This window comes from Tripterygium wilfordii, chromosome 14, assembly GCF_013401445.1.
Source record: "Tripterygium wilfordii isolate XIE 37 chromosome 14, ASM1340144v1, whole genome shotgun sequence".
NCBI classification, from domain to species: domain Eukaryota; kingdom Viridiplantae; phylum Streptophyta; class Magnoliopsida; order Celastrales; family Celastraceae; genus Tripterygium; species Tripterygium wilfordii.
The window spans coordinates 3,874,950-3,896,816 of NC_052245.1; the positions used below are offsets into that span (position 1 = coordinate 3,874,950).

General features: G+C 39.3%; 5 protein-coding genes and 1 pseudogene across 5 annotated transcripts; 3 read left to right on the forward strand and 3 right to left on the reverse strand.

The window, feature by feature from the left end:
* Positions 1–39: 39 nt before the first annotated feature.
* Positions 40–951, forward strand: LOC120015733 (cysteine proteinase inhibitor B-like). The gene has a single exon (XM_038868276.1). It carries the CDS (start codon positions 313–315, stop codon positions 730–732), a length of 420 nt encoding a protein of 139 aa, XP_038724204.1. The 5' UTR covers positions 40–312; the 3' UTR covers positions 733–951.
* A 21-nt stretch (positions 952–972) lies between these two features.
* On the reverse strand, positions 973–1,507 carry LOC120015734. Its single transcript, XM_038868277.1, has one exon. The coding sequence runs from the start codon at positions 1,448–1,450 to the stop codon at positions 1,079–1,081; it is 372 nt and encodes a 123-aa protein (XP_038724205.1). The 5' UTR covers positions 1,451–1,507; the 3' UTR covers positions 973–1,078.
* Positions 1,508–2,010: 503 nt separating this feature from the next.
* On the forward strand, positions 2,011–7,058 carry LOC120015680 (protein OBERON 4-like). The gene is made up of 3 exons (XM_038868204.1): positions 2,011–2,414; positions 2,477–5,636; positions 6,237–7,058. The coding sequence occupies exons 2-3, from the start codon at positions 2,585–2,587 to the stop codon at positions 6,791–6,793; spliced, it is 3,609 nt and encodes a 1,202-aa protein (XP_038724132.1). The 5' UTR covers positions 2,011–2,414; positions 2,477–2,584; the 3' UTR covers positions 6,794–7,058.
* Positions 7,059–7,356: 298 nt separating this feature from the next.
* Positions 7,357–13,633, reverse strand: LOC120015679 (annotated as a pseudogene).
* A 394-nt stretch (positions 13,634–14,027) lies between these two features.
* LOC120015681 (DNA topoisomerase 2-like) lies at positions 14,028–14,850 on the reverse strand. Its single transcript, XM_038868207.1, has one exon. It carries the CDS (start codon positions 14,646–14,648, stop codon positions 14,052–14,054), a length of 597 nt encoding a protein of 198 aa, XP_038724135.1. The 5' UTR covers positions 14,649–14,850; the 3' UTR covers positions 14,028–14,051.
* A 4,355-nt stretch (positions 14,851–19,205) lies between these two features.
* Positions 19,206–21,281, forward strand: LOC120014422. Its single transcript, XM_038866369.1, has 3 exons — positions 19,206–19,484; positions 19,589–20,086; positions 20,496–21,281. The coding sequence occupies exons 1-3, from the start codon at positions 19,382–19,384 to the stop codon at positions 21,014–21,016; spliced, it is 1,122 nt and encodes a 373-aa protein (XP_038722297.1). The 5' UTR covers positions 19,206–19,381; the 3' UTR covers positions 21,017–21,281.
* The last annotated feature ends 586 nt before the right edge of the window (positions 21,282–21,867 follow it).

The window sequence follows — 21,867 nt, forward strand, 5'->3', positions numbered from 1 at the left end:
CCTTAGAAAACTTATGAAACCTATGACGCCATATGTATTTATGGGTGGTAAGCATGCGTGCAGGCAATTGTCCAGCTAGTAGATGCGTGGGTGTCACATCACATCCAGTATAAAACAATCATCCCAGTCCCAGACGATAAGATTGCAGCTGGTACTTGTCTTTTTCTTTGCATGTATCAGATACGCGGCACACCGTTCGTGCCCGCCTCTTCTTTTCACCTTAATTTGCGTGTCCAAGTATCTCCATAAATACCCACACAGCCTACAGATTAATTAGGACCAGAGAAGAAAAAAGGATAGAAACAGCTACATATGGCGGCTTTAAGAAGAGAATTGTATTTGGTTTCAGTATTGGTAGTGATATCGATATTGGGCCAAGTGAGAGGGTACAGAGGACATTTGGTTGGTGGGAGAAGTGAAGTGAGTGATGTGAAGACGAACATGGAGGTGCAAGCACTGGGGAGATTCTCAGTGGAGGAGTACAGCAGACTGCAGCATCAGCATCATGAGGAAGAGAACGGCGACGGCAGCCGGAAGCTGACATTCACGGAGGTGGTGGAGGCGCAGAGGCAGGTGGTTTCAGGGATCAAGTACTACCTCAAGGTTTTAGCCATGGAGAATGAGGCAATTAAGCTTTTTAAGTCAGTTGTGGTGGTGAAGCCATGGGTTCATTCCAAAGAATTGATCCACTTTGCACCTTCTACTGCTGGCCTTGAATTATATACTAATTAATGCTATTATCCATTTAATTACTGCACTTAACTACGTATCTGGGTAAATATTTGAGAGTCTAATTACCCTTTCTTTTTGGTCTTTTGTTCCTTGAAGACGTTTTGTGCAACTTTTGTTATCGTGTGCTTATTGTGAGCAGCTTGAATAATGTCAATAAGTACAAGGAAGTGTTTAGAGCAGATCAATGATCATTGATCCTAATAAAAACTCTTCTTTCAATTTTCAGGTTCTAGATCTTAATAAAAACTTGATTCCTTCATATATATATATATATATAGACTATAATTCACAAAATATATATCACATAGAAATGGTGATGATGATAATACCATGCATATATATGTATCTACCATGATTGGTTGAGGTTGAGCATGGAGATCCAAGCACAATAAGCACAAACAATCTTTTGAGAGATGTAAACATAAACAGCAAATGATAAGCTCATCAACACCAAGTCCTTCCAGTCTCCTCCTTTCTTCTGTGGAGTCTTGTAATCCTTCAATCCTTTCCCAATCTTGTCTAAGCCACTCCCAAACAGTTCTGACAATTTCCTCTTCTTCTTCTGGGTTGTCTCTGCAACTGGAACTGGTGTATGATCAGCTGCTGATTCTTTGATTTGGCATGACACAGTTCTTGGGCAGTAACAGTTATACTTTTTCAGCTCTTGATGAATACCACAGGTACTGTGAACAAGATTTCCTATTGAGAGAGCAGCCATGGAAGTTCAATGAAAGGAAGATCATTGTTTGAGAGTATAAAAGTCTCTCTTATAACAGGGGACATAAATATTGACCTTTTATTTTTTTTCCTTGAAGTTGATAAGGTTCTGACATGGGCTGGGCCCATAATACAATTTTGTCATTTTCTTCAGTGGGTGGCATCATCATTCCTTTTCGGGCCCACACGATCGAACGGCGCCTGATCATCTTGCACAGGTCAAAAAAAGTAAGCTTCGTATGACGTCAAAAAGTCTCTACCGGAGTCAAACCGTCCTTCCTTTCTCTGACGTGTGACCCACCACTCACGAATGATAGTAGTTGTGCCATCCTCTTACACGTGTCCAAAACGCAACGTGTAAGGTTTTGATTGCAGGTGCACATCTCAATGTGGTTTGAGTTTTCAAATCAACGAGAAAAGCCTCATCTTTCAATCACGACCGTATGTTAATCTTACCTTGCGTATCCAAGCGTCTCTCTTAATCTGTAAAAAGGAAAAGTAGTTAAACTGCGTTGACCGCAATAATTAATGCATTGAAACGACAGATTTTTTATGATCTCACCTCGCCTGTATTCCCCAACGCCACCACCACCACCACCTAAAGTCTAAAGCTAAAAGCATAAATTTCTTCTCCTACCGGATTGTCTTCGCTGGGCAACCTTCTACATCGGTTCTTTCTGTATAACCGCCTGAATCGGTCGTCTTCATGAATAAGCTTCATCATCTCCTTATCTGGAACCAGTTGAATTGAATGAATCTGAAGCTAGAAGGGGTTCTGCTGTTGCAGCTGCTGGGGTGGGGGATTTGACTTGAAATTCTGGTGAAATTTTGGGGTTTCGAAGCTCACGCTTGCCTTGTGTTTTGTTTTTGTTGTTGTAATTTGCGTGTACATGCGGCTGTGAATGATTGTTCTTGTTGGCTTTCATATCATATTTCTTTCTGGTGTACACATAGGCAAAATTAGGGTTTGAAAAGGAAAAACAGCTAGCTCTTTTGGTTCGTTGTTGTAAATTTGTTTTGGAATTGGGGCCAATATGTTAGGGTTTCGCGGCTCAAATTGGCTTGTTGAGCTGTAATTTGTTGTTGCTGTCGTTGTTTACAAGATTGGAGCATTTGTTGTGTAATTAGTCATAAGATGAAGAGATTGAGATCGAGTGACGAACTTGATTCGTACAATGAGAAGCTCGCCTCCAAAGAATCGAACCTGAATCGATCATCTTCTTCACATCGGAGCTTCTACTATAAATCTGATAATGCACGGAAGAATCTGATGTCTTCGTCGTCATCTTCAGGCAGGTACGATCGCAGTGGGGATGATGATAATCGTGCTGTCCACAAGCGATCTGATCATGATTTTGATGGCTTTGATCGGAGAAAGGGGTTTGATAGATACAACAACAGTGGGTATAGCGGAGGTGGACGTGGTGGAGATAGGGTAATTCAACGCTCAGACAGTTTTTCTGTTCCTCGAAGGGGGTTCCCTAAGGGGTTTAGATCAGAGAGGGATCGTTCAAGGCGAGAAGGAAGCGTCTCCTCGTGGCGAAGATTTGGTTGTGGTGGTAGAGGTTCTGATAGTAAAGAATTCACTGCAGGTAGTAAGGAGTTGGAGGAGAGAGGAGGAAGTAGTGGTGTGAGGTCGCCGATGGGATCCAGGGATTTGTTGAAGTCGCCAAGCTGGTCAAGGGATTCAGGGAGTGAGCAATCGAAGGCCAGGGATGTCTGGGAGGGGAAGGGAAATGAGAGGGAGAAGGACAGGGAGAGGGAGAGGGTAAAGGAGAGGTCGCCGACATGGTCAAAGGACTCGGGGAGTGAGCATTCTAGGAGTGTGGAAGTGAAGAAGACTGAAGTAGAGTCGAAGGGCGACAGTGGTAGTAGTAGTGAGATGGAAGAAGGGGAGCTTGAACCAGAACCAAAATCATCTTTCCAAGTTCATACTGATGATGAAAATGACAATGAGATCAAAGTAAGAAAGGGTGATGGGTTGGATGCTGATCCTAATGAGGCTGAGGATGTTCAGAGTGAACTAAGAGTTGAGGAGACTAATAAATTTGTGGAAGGCGTAGAGGAAGAGACAAAAGGAGATGCTTCCAAGATGAAAGATATGGTGGATGATTGTGATAAGGTGGATGATTGTGAGAAGAACTTAGATGATGAGTCTGGCGGTGGTCGTGATGAAATTGAAGTTGCAACCACTGATGAGGAGGAAGAGAATTTAAAGGAGAGTATTGAATGTAAGAAGGAAGAGAATTTAAAGAGTAGTGATTCTCTGGAAAAAACAAGAAAGGACATGTTTGCTGATAAATCATATGATTTGGAGGGGGGGAATAAGCAAGACAAGGGAATTGATCTTGAGCTTGAGGTAGAGGTAGAGGTGGAGGATGTTGAAATGCCAAATTCGAATGAGGGAAATGCTACAGTGCTTGAAGTGAATACCAATATTACATCAGAAGGTACTGAGCAGAATGTTAAAGACAAAGGCAAAAGAATGGCTGTCACACCTCCTCGTGTTGTTGATTATGTGGAAGACAATGTATGGATGGGAAGAGAATCAAGAGATGTTGTACCTTGCCGGGATGATGTCATGGAAGGGCCGAGTACAAGGGGATTTGAATTGTTTTCTAGCTCACCTGTCCGAAGAGCTGAGAAAGCTGACCAAGCAGTGGATGTTAAGCATAGAGATAACAAGTTAACACTTGAACCACTTGATCTTTCTCTTAGCTTGCCAAATGTTTTATTACCTATTGGCGCATCAAGAGATACAAATGTGGCTCCCAGTTCCCCAAGTCATGCTAGGAGTGTTCAATCCTTGTCTAACACATTTCGTACAAATTCTGATGGGTTTACTGCATCAATGTCCTTTTCAGGTTCTCAGTCATTTTATCACAACCCAAGCTGTTCGTTGACTCAGAATTCATTTGACAACTATGAACAATCAGTTCATAGCGGCCCCATATTTAAAGGAATTGATCAACTATCTCAAGGTACTTGGCAGGGACCATCTCAGAATGATTCAAGGCACAAAGAAGTTCCTTTGTATCAAAGAATCTTGATGAACGGTAGTGGCTCTCTTGAACAGTCTCAAACATTACAGGGTATTTCAAATGGTCAGCCTGGGCAGGCAAGCTCTAAGATGCCCAATGGACTGGAAAGGCAGTTGAGTTTTCACAAACAGTTGTCAGAAGGACAGCCTAAGTCTCAGGACGATGTTAAATCCTCTTTGCACAATGTTAGATCTCATGAAATTGGCTCCAACTATAGTTTTGAAAAGAAGAGATTAGTGAGAGAGAAGCATAGCGGTAACTTGTATAGAACAAGTAGCCAGAAGGAACAAGAGCAATGTCTTATTGGCGGATCTGCTTTTGTGGAGACAATCATTAGCAGGATAGTTTCTGAACCTCTTCACTTGATGGCAAGAAAGTTTCACGAAATGACAGGACAATCTGTGTCATGTCTAAAAGAGAGCATTCGTGAAATCATGTTTAGTGCAGACAAGCACGAACAACTAGATGCAGTTCGTAATGCACTGCAGAATAGGTCTGACTTAACCTTGGACATGTTATTAAAATCCCATCGTGCACAGTTGGAAATCTTGGTTGCTTTGAAAACCAGCCTGCCCGAGTATCTTCAGCTAGAGGGTGGTGTTTCATCTTCTGATATAGCAGAGATCTTTCTCAACTTAAAATGCAGAAATCAATCTTGTCGGAGTCCTTTGCCAGTGGATGAATGTGATTGCAAAGTTTGTGTGAAGAAAAATGGTTTTTGCAGTGCTTGTATGTGTCTTGTGTGTTCAAAGTTTGACATGGCATCTAACACATGTAGTTGGGTTGGGTGTGATGTCTGTCTACATTGGTGCCATGCGGACTGTGCACTGCGGGAGTCTTTTATTAGAAATGGGCTGAGTGCAACTGGGGCTCAAGTGACGACTGAGATGCAGTTCCACTGCGTGGCTTGTGATCATCCTTCTGAAATGTTTGGTTTTGTGAAGGAGGTTTTTCTAAATTTTTCCAAGGATTGGACTATGGAAACATTTTGCAAGGAACTTGAATATGTCAAGAGGATTTTTGGTGGAAGCAAGGATGTGAGAGGTAAACGGCTGCATGAAATTGCTCACCAGATTCTGGCAAGATTGGTTGCTAATAAGTCTGATCTTCCTGAGGTTTATAGTCATATCATGAGTTTCCTGACTGGTAAGTTCTCTTTGTTTTTCTTCATTAGAGTACAACTTTCTTTGCTTTCAAAAGGTTTTAGCTTTTCACACAGCTTCATTTATATGCATGATAATGTGATGCCTTGCATTCAAAGACTGAAACAGAGTTGATTTTGATCCTTTACATGGTCTAAAACTGTCTCTCTTCTTTATGACTTGTGTGATATGTCCAGTAGACTTTCATCTTTTGATGAATTCCTGAATCTATAGGAAAACAGTAGTAAAACCTTAAATGGGCTCTTTAGACCAATAAAACCTTCACTAATTCTTAAACAGTAAACTAGGTGAGTTTTATTTCAATTGACAATATCTAAATTCGTGATTTTGTTCATTCGATTGGAGTGCATTGAGTGATATGAAGATGTAATGCACATTCTTAGTTTTCTGGTCTGGCAGTTTTATGTGTGGCTTTGATCAGGGTGTTTGTTCAAGCGTTATATCTTGAATTGGCTGAAGATCGCATTCTGTGATAAAAAAAAATTATATTTTGCATGCCTTTGATGGTGTGCTTGACTCATTTCTATTAGGTTTTGCCACCTAAACCATGCGGTTACCATTTATTTCTCTCCTTCGATTGCAGAAACTGATTCTTCAAAGTTCAAGGATACAACATTTGTGGTGAAGGAACAAGGGAAAGCAAGTAATGGGATTGCAGGGCCCAGCCAGGACAGTGGTTGGCTTAAATCTGTTCATATGGAAAAAGCTCCTCAGTTGGAACGGTCAGACAGCCTGATTCCTAGCCACCGTCATGAAAGGATCGAAAGGCGTCCTCGGGAGTCGGAGTTGATGAGAAGCATCCAAAAGGAACCGGTATTTGATGAACTGGAGAGCATTGTGAGAATTAAGCAAGCAGAAGCTAAGATGTTCCAAGCACGTGCTGATGATGCGAGAAGAGAAGCAGATGGCTTGAAACGTATTGCAATTGCAAAGAATGAAAAGATTGAGGAAGAGTATGCAAGTAGAATTGCAAAATTGCATGTGGCTGAGGCTGAGGAAATGCGTAAACAGAAATTTGAAGAATTCCAGGCTTTGGAGAGAGCACATCGAGAGTATTTCAATATGAAGATGAGAATGGAAGCAGATATCAAAGATCTATTAATGAAAATGGAAGCTACCAAACGGAATTTCACAATGTGATTTGCCAGTCGACTGGGTTCTTGATTAAAATGTTTATCATGTCAGGTAGTCCTTAGTCCTGCAAAATATATGTTGTACTTAAACTACTTGGTTCCTGCTGTTGTAGCGATTTAAAATAGGGTATTTCTTTCCTTCTAGTTTCTGTTTTCCATTTCCTCTTTCCTGCTGCTAGCCTGAATCTGTACAGAGCTACAAAATCTGTTTATGTTACAAACAGGTTCCCATTAATGAAAGTCATTTGAAAGAGATGATAATTGAGTTTGAATTACTTGTATAGTGTTAAGATAGTTGATGGGCCTGGTATGATATGCTACTTAGATGCCTAATGCCAGATTTCTACCACTCTGCATTGCGAAATGACTTTGCTGTGTTTGCAACTTTAACAATGTTTGTTGGCTGAGGTTCTTCAACTATGAACAATCAGCTTATTGTGGGCACATCAGCTGATTGCCTATGTAATCTTGCAATTGCTTCTCCTCAATTTTGCTTGATTATTTGTTGTTCTAATAAAACCATAAAGCATCTTTCATCCATGCTAAGTTCCATAAACAGATTTCAAGAGATTAAGCATGAGTAAACCAGCCCGCTAAATTGCTGAGTTATTCTGTGCAGCTGAACGACAGGAGTCCAAATCTGGAGTAGACCAGGGATCTAGCAAGTTCTCTTAGACATTACTTTCATTTGTTGCACAACAATCATGAGAACAATCAAACAAATTCACTAGCCTAGTCTTCTTCTTCTTCTTCATCGAAGTCAGAATCATCGGTAGCCTTCTCACTTTCAGAATCACTCAGCACATAAGTTGTCTGCCTACGATTTGTCCTCTGAGGTCTAGCTCTTGCTGGAAGGGTTTCAGTCATTTCTTCAGTGTTGTTGTCAGTTGTGGAAGCAGAAGCCATGGATTCATCAATTTCAGGGTCCTTGTCTTTCTGGTCGACCCTGACCAATACAGAGCCACTTTTCTTCTTATATGGTGACGCCCTCATCTTTCTCACTTTTTTGTCTGGAGAAATCCGAGAACTTTCTGCGGGCATTAACATCTCGGTAACAAGCTTCTGGCCTATCTCAGGCTGCTTGGTGGCTTGCCCACTCTTCTTTGTTGCTGCTGGGGGTTTGACTGTCATGGCATTCCCAGCTGCCTTTTTCCCTCCCTTCTTTGCATTTACAACTTCTAGATCGACATCCTCATCGTCATTCAGGTCGATATGATCCTCACCGTCTGAAATTTCTGATACTGTTACCAAAGGCTTCTTCTGTGCAGCAGCCCCCCTCTTTCTGGGTTCTTTCATGCTTTCCTGTACTCTGGGAACTTCAGCTGCGGATTCTGTGACAATAAACCCATTAGTTTAGAGAAATGTCCATAATTACTAGTCGGTGAAAATATACTGTCCTATAATAAAAAACTATGCATCTATTATTCTAAAAAATGAAACCAAAAATTACTAGCAAGCAGGAACTGATTAAAATGGATCTTACCTGCCTCGAGGTTATATGCAGCAAGGCGCTCTTTCAACTCAAGTATTTCATCCTCTTCGCTGTCAACATCTAAAGTTTTTGACTTGGTAGGCAAATTCTTCTTAGCTGCACCACGTTTGCTGGGTTCTTTCTTCCCAGCCAGTGCATCAGTCACATGAGTGTCCATCGCTGTGACATTTTTAAATTAAGCCAAGCCCCAACTCAATGTCAGTGAACATTTGCAACATATTTCCATTTGTTATGGTTGTTTGACATAGCTCGAAGTATGCTGTTTATGCTAAAGAAAAATATGCCATATTATAATCCTAAAAAAAAGTCACCCTCTTCAATCTCCATATTGATTATGAAAAAATCATATGTGAATCCACTCCTCTCTACCCCTGTACTACACTGACACATTCACCATTTATATAAAAGCCTAGAAATCGAATAATTTCGAACCCCTCATCGTGGGGAGCAAGGTTCTGATGACAGTGATGGACAACAATTTTATCAGGGGAAAGGAACTCTCAACAGCTGTTTGGCCAGAATAAGATTCAAGGTTATAGGCGGCAAGTCGTTCTCTTAGCTCAGGTAATTCAATGTCATCCTCGTCATCACCATCATCCAAAGTAGAGGTTTTCTCCTGTTAATAACAAGAGAAATAACACAATTGAGTTATAGAGACAGGTTCATGGGAACAAATTGTGTAGTATTCTTCTCTAGAATGAGGCCAGACCTTTCTACTAGGTGCCTTCTTTGAAGCTGCTCTTCCTTTTGGTTTCATCACTACCGGAACATTATCTTGTAAAGTTTCAAATATAAGAGTCCAGATAAGTTTATACCAGACGGACAGAGAAAAACCTTTCAATGTTGATAAACATGTATATTAGGCTAACCTGTTTCCATTGCAGAACTGGCTGATCCTCCAATAGTCTCTGTGACTACTACTGCATTGTTGGCATTTTTGGCATTTTTCCTTGGGTTTTTAGGGGCTTGTCTACCGGGCTTTGTCGCAACTTCATTCATCACTTTGCTTTTTAATTCCTTTCTGGCCTTCTCTGCAACAGCATCACTTGCATCTTGCTCCTGAATATGTTATAGACATTAGAGAAGAACAGATATAATGTTTTCTTAAACATAACCGGAAGAAAAATTAATAGTAAATATTAGTGTACATTGAGTTCACGCTCAAGAGCATCAAGGTCTTTAATCCACATAGACTTTGGAGTTGCTTTCCTCAAATCATCTACTTCCTGGTTTAGCTTATCCTTATCAGCACAAAGCTCCTGAACCTTTTCAAGGGTCAAGCTTCCAATTGCCATGGATAACAAATAGTCATAATCACTAGCCCGTACTCCTTTGGCTAATACAACGTTATCCTCGGTGTCTTCTGTGTCATGAGTTGCCCCAGCAACCGCAAGTTCGATGGATTTAGTTTTCTTTGGAAAAGGGGTGAAACCTTTGTGTTGCAGCTCCAAAAACAGATCAGCTCTCTTCCTGTTATTAACAATTATTTCTCCACTCACAACCCCAAGGATAAACCTAACCCTGTTCTCCAATTTCAACAATTCCTCTTCAAGGTTATCCAGAAGAATATTCTGCAAACATTGTATTAAATCTCCAGGTTAAAAGATGTTTCACCAAAAGTAGGTGCAATAGACGAGACTTTGTAAGACTACAAAATCCTAATGTCCCAGATGAACTTACCTTCCTTTTCTCATAAAATTCGAGCCTTAGGGGAAAAAATTCCTCGAGAACTGAAGATGAGAGATGGAGAGAGTAAGTACAGAAACAATGACATATTCCAAAATTAAGTTAAGCAAACTCGTGAGGATCCAATACGTACTTTGCTCTGGAGTATCATATTTCTTAATAACTCCGTTTGGATCAAACAAGTGCATGTTACTTGTGCTGATTGTCGTGGTTAATTTAAATTTCTTCAGCAGACCCTCTTGCTTGGCCATTAACATGTTCTCATTTGACAAGATGATCTTAAAATCAACAGTAGTATCATCGCTATGCTCCCTGAATTCCTGCAAACCAGCAACATCCTCAGTAAGAAACTTAAAAGTCCACAAGGAAGCATTTGTAGTAAATTTCTATCAGGAATTTTACCGTAATGAATGGATTGATGGCTTTGTTATTTCCTTCTGAGACTGATACCAAAAACTCCTTATAATCTTGAGTCCACCTACGGACTGGAAGCTCTGTCACCTTAAGCATAGTCTCATTCACTACCTCTATATTCCCACTGATCGTGTAGGTAGACCCGGCTTCCTTAGATGCAGTTTTTTCAATACTACCTGTAAATCCTCTATACCACGGATGCATAGGCTCCATCATTTCACCATTAAGCAGCCGCCTCACGTTAGAAACTATATCTCTTGGATTATAATTAGGGATGTAAGAGCTCCACCCAGTCCCAATTCCCTCACTACCGTTGGTATAATTGGCATGTACCTAAATATTGTCGTGACATTACCAAACTTTCAATGTGATTCATCATCAACTAAATTAATTTCTTGTTTGCACTTTCCATATTATAATAAAAATTACCAAGAGGGTTCAATGGTTTGCCCGTCTTCACTTAAGTAGTTAAGAAGCCTGTCGTCATCTCTTGGAAACAGAAACCGAGTAATAGGAGAAAGCTGAGTGTATAGATATCTAGCACTTGCATGATCTTTTCCTCCCTGTGAAGTAACAGATACATAAGAATTCAGAATTTTCATGGAGGAATGCCACAAAAACCAGGTCAAAAGAGGCTTAACTAATAATTAGGAATGAGATGCAGACATGCAGTTCATCTCACCATGTTGCGTGTGCCGAATTGACGATTTGGTTGAAGAAGGCTAATATTGTTGCTGCCTACATAACTCTGTGCCATACCAATGATGGTACTGGCAAGACTCTGCTCACCATGATGATAAGCGGAATGCTCCGACACATAACCAGAAAATTGGGCAACTTTTGCTTCTTTCACAAAATTCCTCTTGAAAGAACAAGAAAGTATCTTCCTTTGACCCGGCTTCAAACCATCAACCATTGAGGGAATTGATCTTTGAAGATCCGCCATGGAAAACAATATAAGCTCCTTGTTAACAAAATCACTGTATTTTATAAGCTTCTCCTTCTGATCAAGGTGGGTACCAGGCTACAAATCCCGAAATGTCAATAGGTTTCACAGAAGACTATATCATAGTTTTTATTTGGGAATATCAGAGGAAAACTTCTTCTAACCTCAAATTGCCGGAGCCAATGCTTCCTTGCTTCGATCTTCTTCTTACTGAATGCAAGCTCAATTGCCTCACCATCTTGCTCATCTCGCCATACAAAATCTTTCTTGTGCATATCAAGATTGGCAAAGTACTCTTTACCTTCCTTTGACGTACTTGTTCCCAATCCCTGAAAGAACATAGAAGTTTAAGAACATAAAAGTATTATTAAATGAAAGATAGTATCTAAAAGATTAATAAGTATGATATTACACATTCCATCAGATCCCTTAAGTAAATAGAGTGGACAAACCTTATAGTACTTAATTGACCAACCACTTGCACTCCCCCCAATACTTTCCTTCCACGATTCATATTCGGGCATGGAATAAAAGGGCAAAACTGTACCATTTTTGTGAGTTGCCTGCAAAGAGAAGTCTACCAGTTATAATTTGCAAGAAAATTTTACAAAGTTATAAGCTTCTGCTTATGAACTGAATTTGCCAACCTTTACTATCGGAGTTATGAATTCAACCATAAAAGATGGAACCTTCAGCAATGATGGCCAGAAAGAGTGAATAAAATTAATCAGCAGTCCCTTGATGTGGGAACCATCATGGTCCTGTACAAACATAAAAATTTAAACCATAGAAGACAATTGAGTGTTTATTTGGTAGAACAACAAAAAACAATGTCAGTATGATCTGTGTATGGCACTAAACCTGATCTGTCATTATCATCATATGGCCATATCTCAAGGACTTGACGCTATCATACTGCTTATTTTGCTGCAGCCCAAGAATCCTCTTGATGTTCTCAATTTCTTTGTTGTTCATAATCTGGGTGTGGGTGGCTTCCCGTACATTCAGCAACTTACCTCTCAAGGGGAAAACCCCATAGTGGTCTCGACCCACAACAGACAACCCAGCCATCTGCACACACTCAATCCTGTTAAGCTATAAGTTAGTGTAATGTGGAAATAGAATTAATCATGTAGACCAGAACACATACAGCAAGGGCCTTTGCTGAATCCCCCTCTGTCAAAATCAAGGTACATTTATCAGAATTCCTTCCTCCAGCATCATTAGCATCCTCTAGCTTTTCAACTTGAATCTTTGTTGTCTTTGTTCCATCGGTTTTCTTAAGCTCTTTCCTTTGCTTGAAATCAGCCCATGAGAGGAGACTTTCCATAATCCCCGACTTTATAACTTCAAAATCAAGTACATATAATAATTCAACTCCATAATAGTTGTTTTCTAGTAGATACCCAGAAAAACAATATCATTTGCAAACCTTTCTTCATGAATTCATCTGAAAGTTCACATTTCGACCCAAAACTACTCTGACGAAGGGTCAAAGTTTCCTTAGTTTGAGAATCAAAAGCAGGATTATCGATTAGAGCATTGACAAAAACCCACAAGTGATTCTTTACATTATGGGCTTTCACATTTGCATTCTTGTTCTTCTTATTTACAGTAGCCATCACATGATTAGTGATCTGATTAGTCACATAATCAACATGAGTTCCACCTTTGATTGTAGAAATCCCGTTAACAAAGCTGACCTGTTAAATAAACCAACGCATTAACATTGAATTGAGATAAACCCAGATAGTTGGAAATTAACTGGACAGCCATAATGTTAATGATTTTGTAAGTACCTGTTGAAACTGTCCCTCACTAAGACTCACACATACCTCCCACCTGTTATTGACTTTCTCTACCATTCTGGTCAATCAATAGATTTGATTAAGTATTATCAAATAAAAGAAAGAAGGAAAAGTACTGTTGAACAAATAAACCAAACATTTGCCTTCAGAACCTTGGAAGAGGATCTTGTCTGAATTTAGAGGTGGAAAGTAGGTAGAGATCAACATAATCAATAAACGATTTAACTGGGACCCGATTCCCATTCAGCTCAACCTTCACAGTCTTTCTAAGGCACCCAGCCATGTCAAATACCCGCTTCCTCATTAATGCAACCACATCTTCTTCCAAATGGCTCATGTTAAACTTGGACAAGTCAGGCTTAAATGAAACCTTTGTCCAATTTTCACCCTCCTTGCACTTGTTTATAACTGGCTCACATTTTTTCCCCATGTCAGCAGGCCAAATTAGTCCTATGCATGACTAAGATGAAATTTAACATGCATAGAACTTCGAGAAAACTTCGAAGATGTAAATTCACGATTTTTTATGTCATTATTTACAATATCTGCAGATTAGCAAAGAATATAAATCCAAATTTTCCCATGGAGAAAAAACTCGAGCTGAGTACCCTATTTGAATAACAAAAACAGTTATTTTTCACTTCTCATATCCCAAAACCCTAAATCTCTAAAATTGAATAACCAAATAAAAGTAGACAAATCCCTCGTATTTCACAAACCAGAAAACATGCATGATAGCCCAAATCGTTATACAAAACAGTGTAACAAAAGAAACCCTCAAATAGCCCAATCCGGCAATTGTTGCCAACAAAAGCAGTCAAGAAGGAAAGGGATGCCCTGATATTGCACATGAACTTTTAAGTGACTATAAAGAAAAGATGTCAGACCAAAAAATTAAGAACAGAAGAAACCCTAAGCATCAATTCAGTAACACTACTAGAAAGAGAAGCTCAAATACCTGTTTGTACTTCTTCTGCCTCCTCCCATCAGCAGTCTCGATCACGAACTCTGTGGAGAAGATATTCGTGAGCTTAGCACCATATCCATTTCTTCCTCCAGTAGTCTTCTTCACATTATCATCGTAGTTGCTGCTCGTCAATAGATGCCCAAAAATCAACTCCGGTACATAAATCCCCTCCTCCTGGTGGATCTCCACCGGCACACCATCTCCATTATTGTAGACGCTGACGAAGTTCTGCTCCACATCGATAACCACCTTCAAGGAGTCCATCTTAGGGTCTCTCTGCTTGTTATCGGCAGCATTGACTAGGATCTCGTCAAAAATCTTGTTGAGGCCAGGGACGTAAGTGACGGATCGATGGACGATCTCGTCGTTCTCGTATACCCAAAGAGTCTGAGTGTGCTTCTCGATGGAGCCGATGTAGGTGTCGGGACGGAGCAAGATATGCTCCAGTTGAGTCTTCTTCTGGTAGGTCTCCTCGATCGTCTTCTGAGGAGCCCCCGCCGTGTTGACATTGTTGCTCGTCTGAAGAGGGAGTTTCTTCTCCGCCGGCATGGTGGCTTCGCCCAAGATTTGAGAAACAGAGATAGTTTCTTCGAATTTGTCATTAGAGAAAGGGAGCGCGAGAGACACGGAGAGTGTGTCTTCGATCGATAAGGGTTTCTAGAGAGCGAGAGGAAAAGAAGACTGTAGTGTTTATGCAGAAGAAAGTAAGAAACCCCAACAGTTCAGTAGAGAGAGTGGGAGAGAGAATTTGAATTTTGCAATTTAAAAAAGATAAACACTATTTGAACCTCAAATTAGTGTACCCCAATTTTAGTACACCCCAACTAAAAATATAAAATTAAAATTATTGAGTATACCCCTTTTTTTATTTTCTTAAGAACACAATGTCTACCCCTAATTGCAAACCCTAAATCTACGACTCTGCCTCCTCTCTCTTCTTGTTCTATTTGGGTTCCTCTCTTCTTGCTCCAATCCTTGCTCTTCTTCCTCCTCTTCTTCATGCCTTTTGTAACTAACCACTTCATCTCCTCTTCCTTCAACCCTTTCCCATATAGTGGAGCCCAACTCAATGAGTCACGCTTGTGCTTTGGTGTAGACCCATGCGACAATCTCTTCGGTAATCAGTTCGTGTGTGGGTGGACAACCTAGTCCCAACCATGGTGGAGGTAGTTCAATTCTTCGGCAACATCGGTGAGGACTTGATAACGTTGTTGCCAGCATGTCGGACTGTAGGGGCAGGTTGGACCGTGGGCATGGACCAGCGAGACTTTTCCAGGGTTGTCGAAGGCAACTAAAGGGAAATCCTTTATGGAAAAGAAATGGAGCAAGAGCTTTCTAGTAAGTCTGGATGTTCCCTTGTCTTTCTTGTCTTGGAGTTGTCCTAACCCGTCCGAGGTGAGCAAGTCTTTCCTTACTTAACTTGAAAACCAGCTCTTGATTCTCTTATTCAAATTCGAGTTTCATTCCATCTTTCCTGAGATTGGAGACGAGCACAAGTCGCCCTTGAAAGGATTTGAGGCTTTGGTTGATTTATGGAAGATGAACAGGGAAGGCCAAGATTGAAAGGATTTGAGGCTTATTTGGTAAGGACATTAGGGTATATTAAGAGTAGGCCTTTTGACGATATTTTGGGTATGGTTAATAAATCGTGGGGTTCAAATAGTGTTCATCTTTTCAAAAAAGCAGAATCTTTGGATTCTTCACCGTCTTTGGGCTTTACTTGGAATAAAATTATAAAACGATGCGCAAAATCTCTGAAAATATATTTTTTTAATTTGGCAATTTACCTTAAAAAATGAAATACTGGAAATCTAAATTATATAAATAATTTAAAAGTTGCAATTCAATAGCATGAGGGAGTGTTAAACTTTGAAGAATTTTAGAATTTCCCTTATATAAACACTATTAAGAGTTATAAAAGTGATGTGGCTCACCCAAAAGTTTTTTCCAAACTTAGACAAAAAATAAAAAGTTCATACATCGAGAGTTTGAACAATTTCGAATCATCAAATTGAATCGTTGTACTCTTTTTATAATTCATGGCTTTATTTCCATAGAACATTTTGAACCAAAATGATGTCAAAAAACTAAGTTTTGTTCAAAATTAGACAAATAAGTAAAAAAAAATCGTCAATGGAAAGAGTTGAACAATTCCAAACATTCAAATATAATTGTTGTACTATTTTTATCATTCTTAAATACCTAACTTGCTAATTTAAGTTTCGTAAAACACTTCGTATCAAAATGATGCACAAAAACCTATTTTTGTTCGAAATTGGACAAAAAAAGTTAAAAATTTTCTCATTGGGAGATTTGAGCAATTCCGAATCATAGGGAACCGTTTTGCTCTTTTTAATAAAAGCAACCATAATGGTGGTATTTTGTTGGGGCTTGGGTAATATATGAGAATTCGTATTTTGTTAATGTGACTGTATTTGGAGACATGTTTTGTTGATATGACTGAGAATGGAAATAAAATGACTTTTGTATTGGTACAATAATGTAAATTTGTTTCGCTTGATTTTTGTGTAATAGAGATAGACTCAATATTGATTTATAGGTTAAAATGTGTGTGTTGAAGTGGGTCCCATTTTAAAGTGAGCCAACATATGAACAAGGCAAACAACATGCCCCCTCTTGGTCCCAACGAAAATGGGTTAGTAAAATCCAATTATTGTACCATGAATAGTATTTGCTGCCCCAACAAAAAATTTTGTCATTCATGGGCAACCACAAATGGTGTGGTTTTATTGGGGCAACAAAATGTGTTTTACTAAAGAGCACTTGCAATGGTGTTATTTTGTCTGGACCAACAAATATGTATGAGGTTTTGTGTTTTGCTGATGTGACTGTATTGGGTTTTGTGTTTTGCTGATGTGGCTATATTGGGAGATGTGTTTTATATTGAAAGATTGTGTTTTGGTGTAGTTTTATTGGGGACAACATGAAGGGCATGGGAATTTGTTGGCCACCATGTTGGGTGGGAAGGAAAATGTATAGGAATATGTGTTTTGTTGGTGTGGTTATATTGGGAGATGTGTTTTGTTGGTGTGGTTGTATTGAGAGACGTGTTTGCCTTGACTTTTTATGTAATAGAAGTGGGACTCAATATAAATTTTTGCTGGGCTAGCAAATTTACACTACTGAAGTTGCTCATGTGATTGGATATTTTGGTAATGTAGTTAGACCAAGAAAATATATTGATACAATGGTGTAAATTTAATAACTTATCTTTTGGTGTAATAGAAGTGAGACCCAGTATTGATTTTTGGTGTAATTGTGACTGTGGTTTAAGTGAGATCTATATGTTGGAGCCAACATAGAGGCCAACCATCTCTCATGTCCCCATGTTGTCCACGACAAATTAGAGACAACAAATTACCACCATTGGAGCTATTTTATTCTCATTCCCCATTAAAAGAAACAACAAAAGGGTTCCATGCCCTCTTAAAATTGAGCCATTGTGGTTGCTAAGAGGGGCATGAATACATTTTGTTGTGTCTTTTAATGGAACATTGGAATAAAATGCCTCCAATGGTGGTAATTTATTGTCGTAATTTTATTGGGAACAACATAGAGGAAGGATGTATGAGATGCTTCTATGTTGGCTCCAATACATGAGTCCACTTATACCGCACTTATAATTACATCAAAAATCAATACTGGACCATACCTCTATTACACCACAAAATAAATCAATAAATTTATATCATTGTATCAATATATTTTGTTAGTCCAATCACATTAACAAAACACATTCTTCAATATAATCACATCAACAAAAGATGATTCATAATGCTGACAACGATAGAGACAATGATCGATTTTGAGTAGTTGAAGATAAAAATATTTATAGCTTTTCAGATAAAAATACATATAATTGTTACTCCATCCAAAGTCGCACCTTGGGCCGAGCCGAGCTCAAAGGAGAATTATATGCCGAATGCATAAAGCTGGTCCCAACAGTTTGGGCCAACCTTTCTGTCCAGTCCCGGCCCATACGCATTTCGTACATTTTTTAAAAAAATAAATATGTTTGAAAATTTCGGGCGGCCTAGGTACCCGGCTTTTCGAGTCTTGGCGTCTTCCTAGGCGAGCTTCGGATGATGACACGTGCAATTGGGAAAAAGTAGGACCTTAAATCAAAGCAACTCCGTGTCACACAGTAAACGAAATCTAAGACGTGGGCCCCACAGCACATGCACCTTATCAATCAATACACCTCGTGGGCCCAGACCACATGCACCTCATCAATCATACAATATTATTTTTTTTATGTACATACGTATAATCAGTTAGCAGCTTTATTTATATCTTTCCATTAATTGGTATCGTTGGCTTATATATCCGAATTTGTCGGTGCATAATTAGAGAAATTGTTTTTTCCTAATTTATCTTTACAATTAAATTAGAAATATCGAGAATCATGAGTAACTCATATGTGTCGCATGTTTGTGATATGTGATTGATGTTTGGAATTCTAACCTTCTCAATCCCTTAAAATAAAAAAAAATATCCAAAATCTTTTATGGTCCCACGTGCAAGATTTGGATGGTAATCCATTCTATTCTAAATTTAATTAGCTAAAATTCTAATCAATCATAAGAAAATGTGATTGATGTGGTGAATCCAAACAATGATCTTACCTAATAAAGCAAACAAATACTTTTCCAATTACAATAATTATATTACTCTAAGCTTTTGAATTGGATGTGTTTTTTTCTTCTTATTTTTTTTAAGATGACTAATGATTTATCAAATATTTGTTTCTTTTTTTAAAACAGATGAGGGGGATTTGAACTCTGATATTTACGGTGATGTGTATAATCTTTATCACTCTAATTAGTGGCTTGGTCTGAAATATATATTTTTTTCCCCTCCTTTTTTGGCATATGCACATGGTATATGTAATGCTATATTAATATCACAATTTATATTTTTTGTTAAATAAAAAAAGAAAGGAAAATTAGAAAAAAAATTCCGCGGAGGATAAAGTTGGTTGGAGGACTCCACCAAGATCCGCATAAATTGTCAAAATTACATAAATGCCACCTACCATGAATTATGGAGAAAAAGTCGGTTCTGGAAAACAGAGACAATGAGACAAACACGTCAGGATTTGCTTCACTGAGCAGTAGCTCCCCCCTCAACGTGATTCCTGCTAAACGCCTAAACCCTTTTTTTTGCTTTTCACTCTCGCCTACATCACTCATGGCCCTATAAATCAACTCGGTCTCGTCTCCCAAAATCCCACTTCATCTCTTTTCCTCGTTTCCTTTGTTATGCTCATTTTCTCTGCAAAGATGACATTTTTACTCTCATGTTTGGTTGCTTTCTCCTTTTTGTTAACTGGGTCTGCTGTGACTGGTATATACATAAAAGAAGGTAATGCTCACCACCCATTTGGCTCAAATGCATTTTCTTTCATATGTTTTGTGTGGATTTGTAGTGCAAAGGGCTGATTTGTTGCGTTGAAATATCTTCATCAGGGTTTCTCCAAAATGGGAACTTTGAAGAGCAACCAAAGCCAAGTAGCCTCAAGAAGACAGTACTCCAAGGGAAATACTCCTTACCCAAGTGGGAAATCAATGGATTTGTTGAGTACATCAAAGGTGGACCACAGCCTGGTGGGATGTTCTTTCAAGTGGCTCATGGAGTACATGCTGTGAGACTAGGCAATGAGGCCTCAATTTCTCAGACCATTTCAGTGAAACCTGGCGCTCTCTATGCCCTAACATTTGGGGCATCAAGGACCTGTGCACAAGATGAGGTGCTTAGAGTCTCAGTGCCTCCTCAAACTGGGGATATCCCTTTGCAGACGCTGTATAGCAGCAATGGTGGTGATGTTATTGCTTGGGGTTTTAGAGCTAAATCTAATGTTGTTACGGTGACATTCCACAATCCTGGTGTTCAAGAGGACCCTGCTTGTGGACCTCTCTTGGATGCAGTTGCTATCAAAGAATTATCCCCTCCAATGCCCACAAGAGGTAATGTTCACCTATACACTCTCATGGGTTTTAAAATATGAAAGTTGGAAACTTTTATGGATCTGAACTCTGTCTGTCCGTTTGACTGGTTTTACCATATGCAATTATCTCATTGTTTTCTGTGGTGGTCTTTTTCTACTGGTTGTTGCCTAGATCTGTTAGTTTATGCTCTTTTAGGAATTACTTGGGGTTTCTGTGCACATATACATAGCAGAGTTTGTAGATCTAGACTTACTAAGGTAATGCTTGTTTGGCATTGGAGCTACAAATTTTCTTGGGACTTTCAGAATGCATTTGCTCATTGATATAAGGCCTAAACTGAGTACTGAAAGAAAGTGTAATGCAGAATATTTGTTAGTTCCTTCAGACATGCATTCATGTTTCTCTCTCAAATGTTATATATATGCAGATAACTTGGTCAAGAATCCCAGCTTTGAAGAGGGTCCTTATAGGCTAGTAAACGCCTCCAATGGTGTCTTACTTCCTCCAATGCAGGAAGATCGCACATCTCCCCTCCCTGGCTGGATGATCGTATCGCTTAAAGCTGTAAAGTTCATCGATTCGCGGCACTTCAATGTCCCCTCTGGGAAAGCTGCTGTTGAACTTGTGGGAGGCAGGGAAAGTGCTATTGCCCAAATTCTGAGGACTATTGCCAACAAATTCTACACCCTCACATTCAGTGTAGGTGATGCAAAGAATGGGTGCCATGGAGATATGTTGGTTGATGCATTTGCTGCTAAAGATAACCTGAAAGTTCCCTACAAATCCCAAGGGAAGGGTGAGTTTAAGACTGCCAGTTTCAAGTTCAAAGCTCTTTCAAACAGAACAACAATTACATTCACTAGTGCAGCATACCATACCAGGATTGATGACTTTGGATCTCTCTGCGGTCCTGTGATCGATCAGGTTATCGTTCGGCCTGTGGCTTAAATGGTATTTTGTTTGCTACCAGATTATGAGCTCGTGGTTCATCTCTAGAGATTCTGCATTTGTCATATGATCCAACTATATGGAGTCTTTGATGTTTATTAGTATTGGTTTAGTAGGTGCAGTCAGTGGAGGCAACCTTTATTCTTGAAAACTAAGGGAGAGCGGTGTATTTTCTTAATGGGAAAACCATGTATGTATTGATAAACATGCATTATCTTTCTGTTTCAAAGATTTGGCGATGATTGATTACTGATTCAGATTACAATCTCTGGTCTACTTGGGTTTTTGATAAGTTGCTAAATGAACTAGAAGGAAGTTCATAGTGAAATCCAGGTGCAGCTACCTTGTTACGACTTCACTCCCGTCACTAACCCAGCCTTCGGCACCCGATCCTTGTGGTTAAGGCAAAACTTCATGGTATATTATACAGTTTTAAACTTGATTTTTTTTCCGTTAACATTAAAAATCAATCAAATCGTTTTACAAAACGCACCCTAAGAATGTAACATCAGTACAGCGTCAAACTCTCTGGAATCCTAGATTTTGTTCTCCTTATATCCCAGATAGGGATAGGTCGGCCCATCCCCATGAGGTGGGGAGGATTACTAGGACCGAGACAGGATCTTCCAAGTACTTGAGGGAAGATAGATTTGTGATATCTTATAGAGTAACATATTCTCTATTATGAGTTGTTCATGCTAGAGCCCACAGAGAACACATTTGAAAATTTAAAAAGGGTACAAGATGTACAGTCTTCCCCCACTGCTTTCATCACCAAATCAACACCTCAGAAAGGAAATTCCATCAAAAAGGAGTCCTACATGCAAACAGAGAAACAAAATGGAAAATGT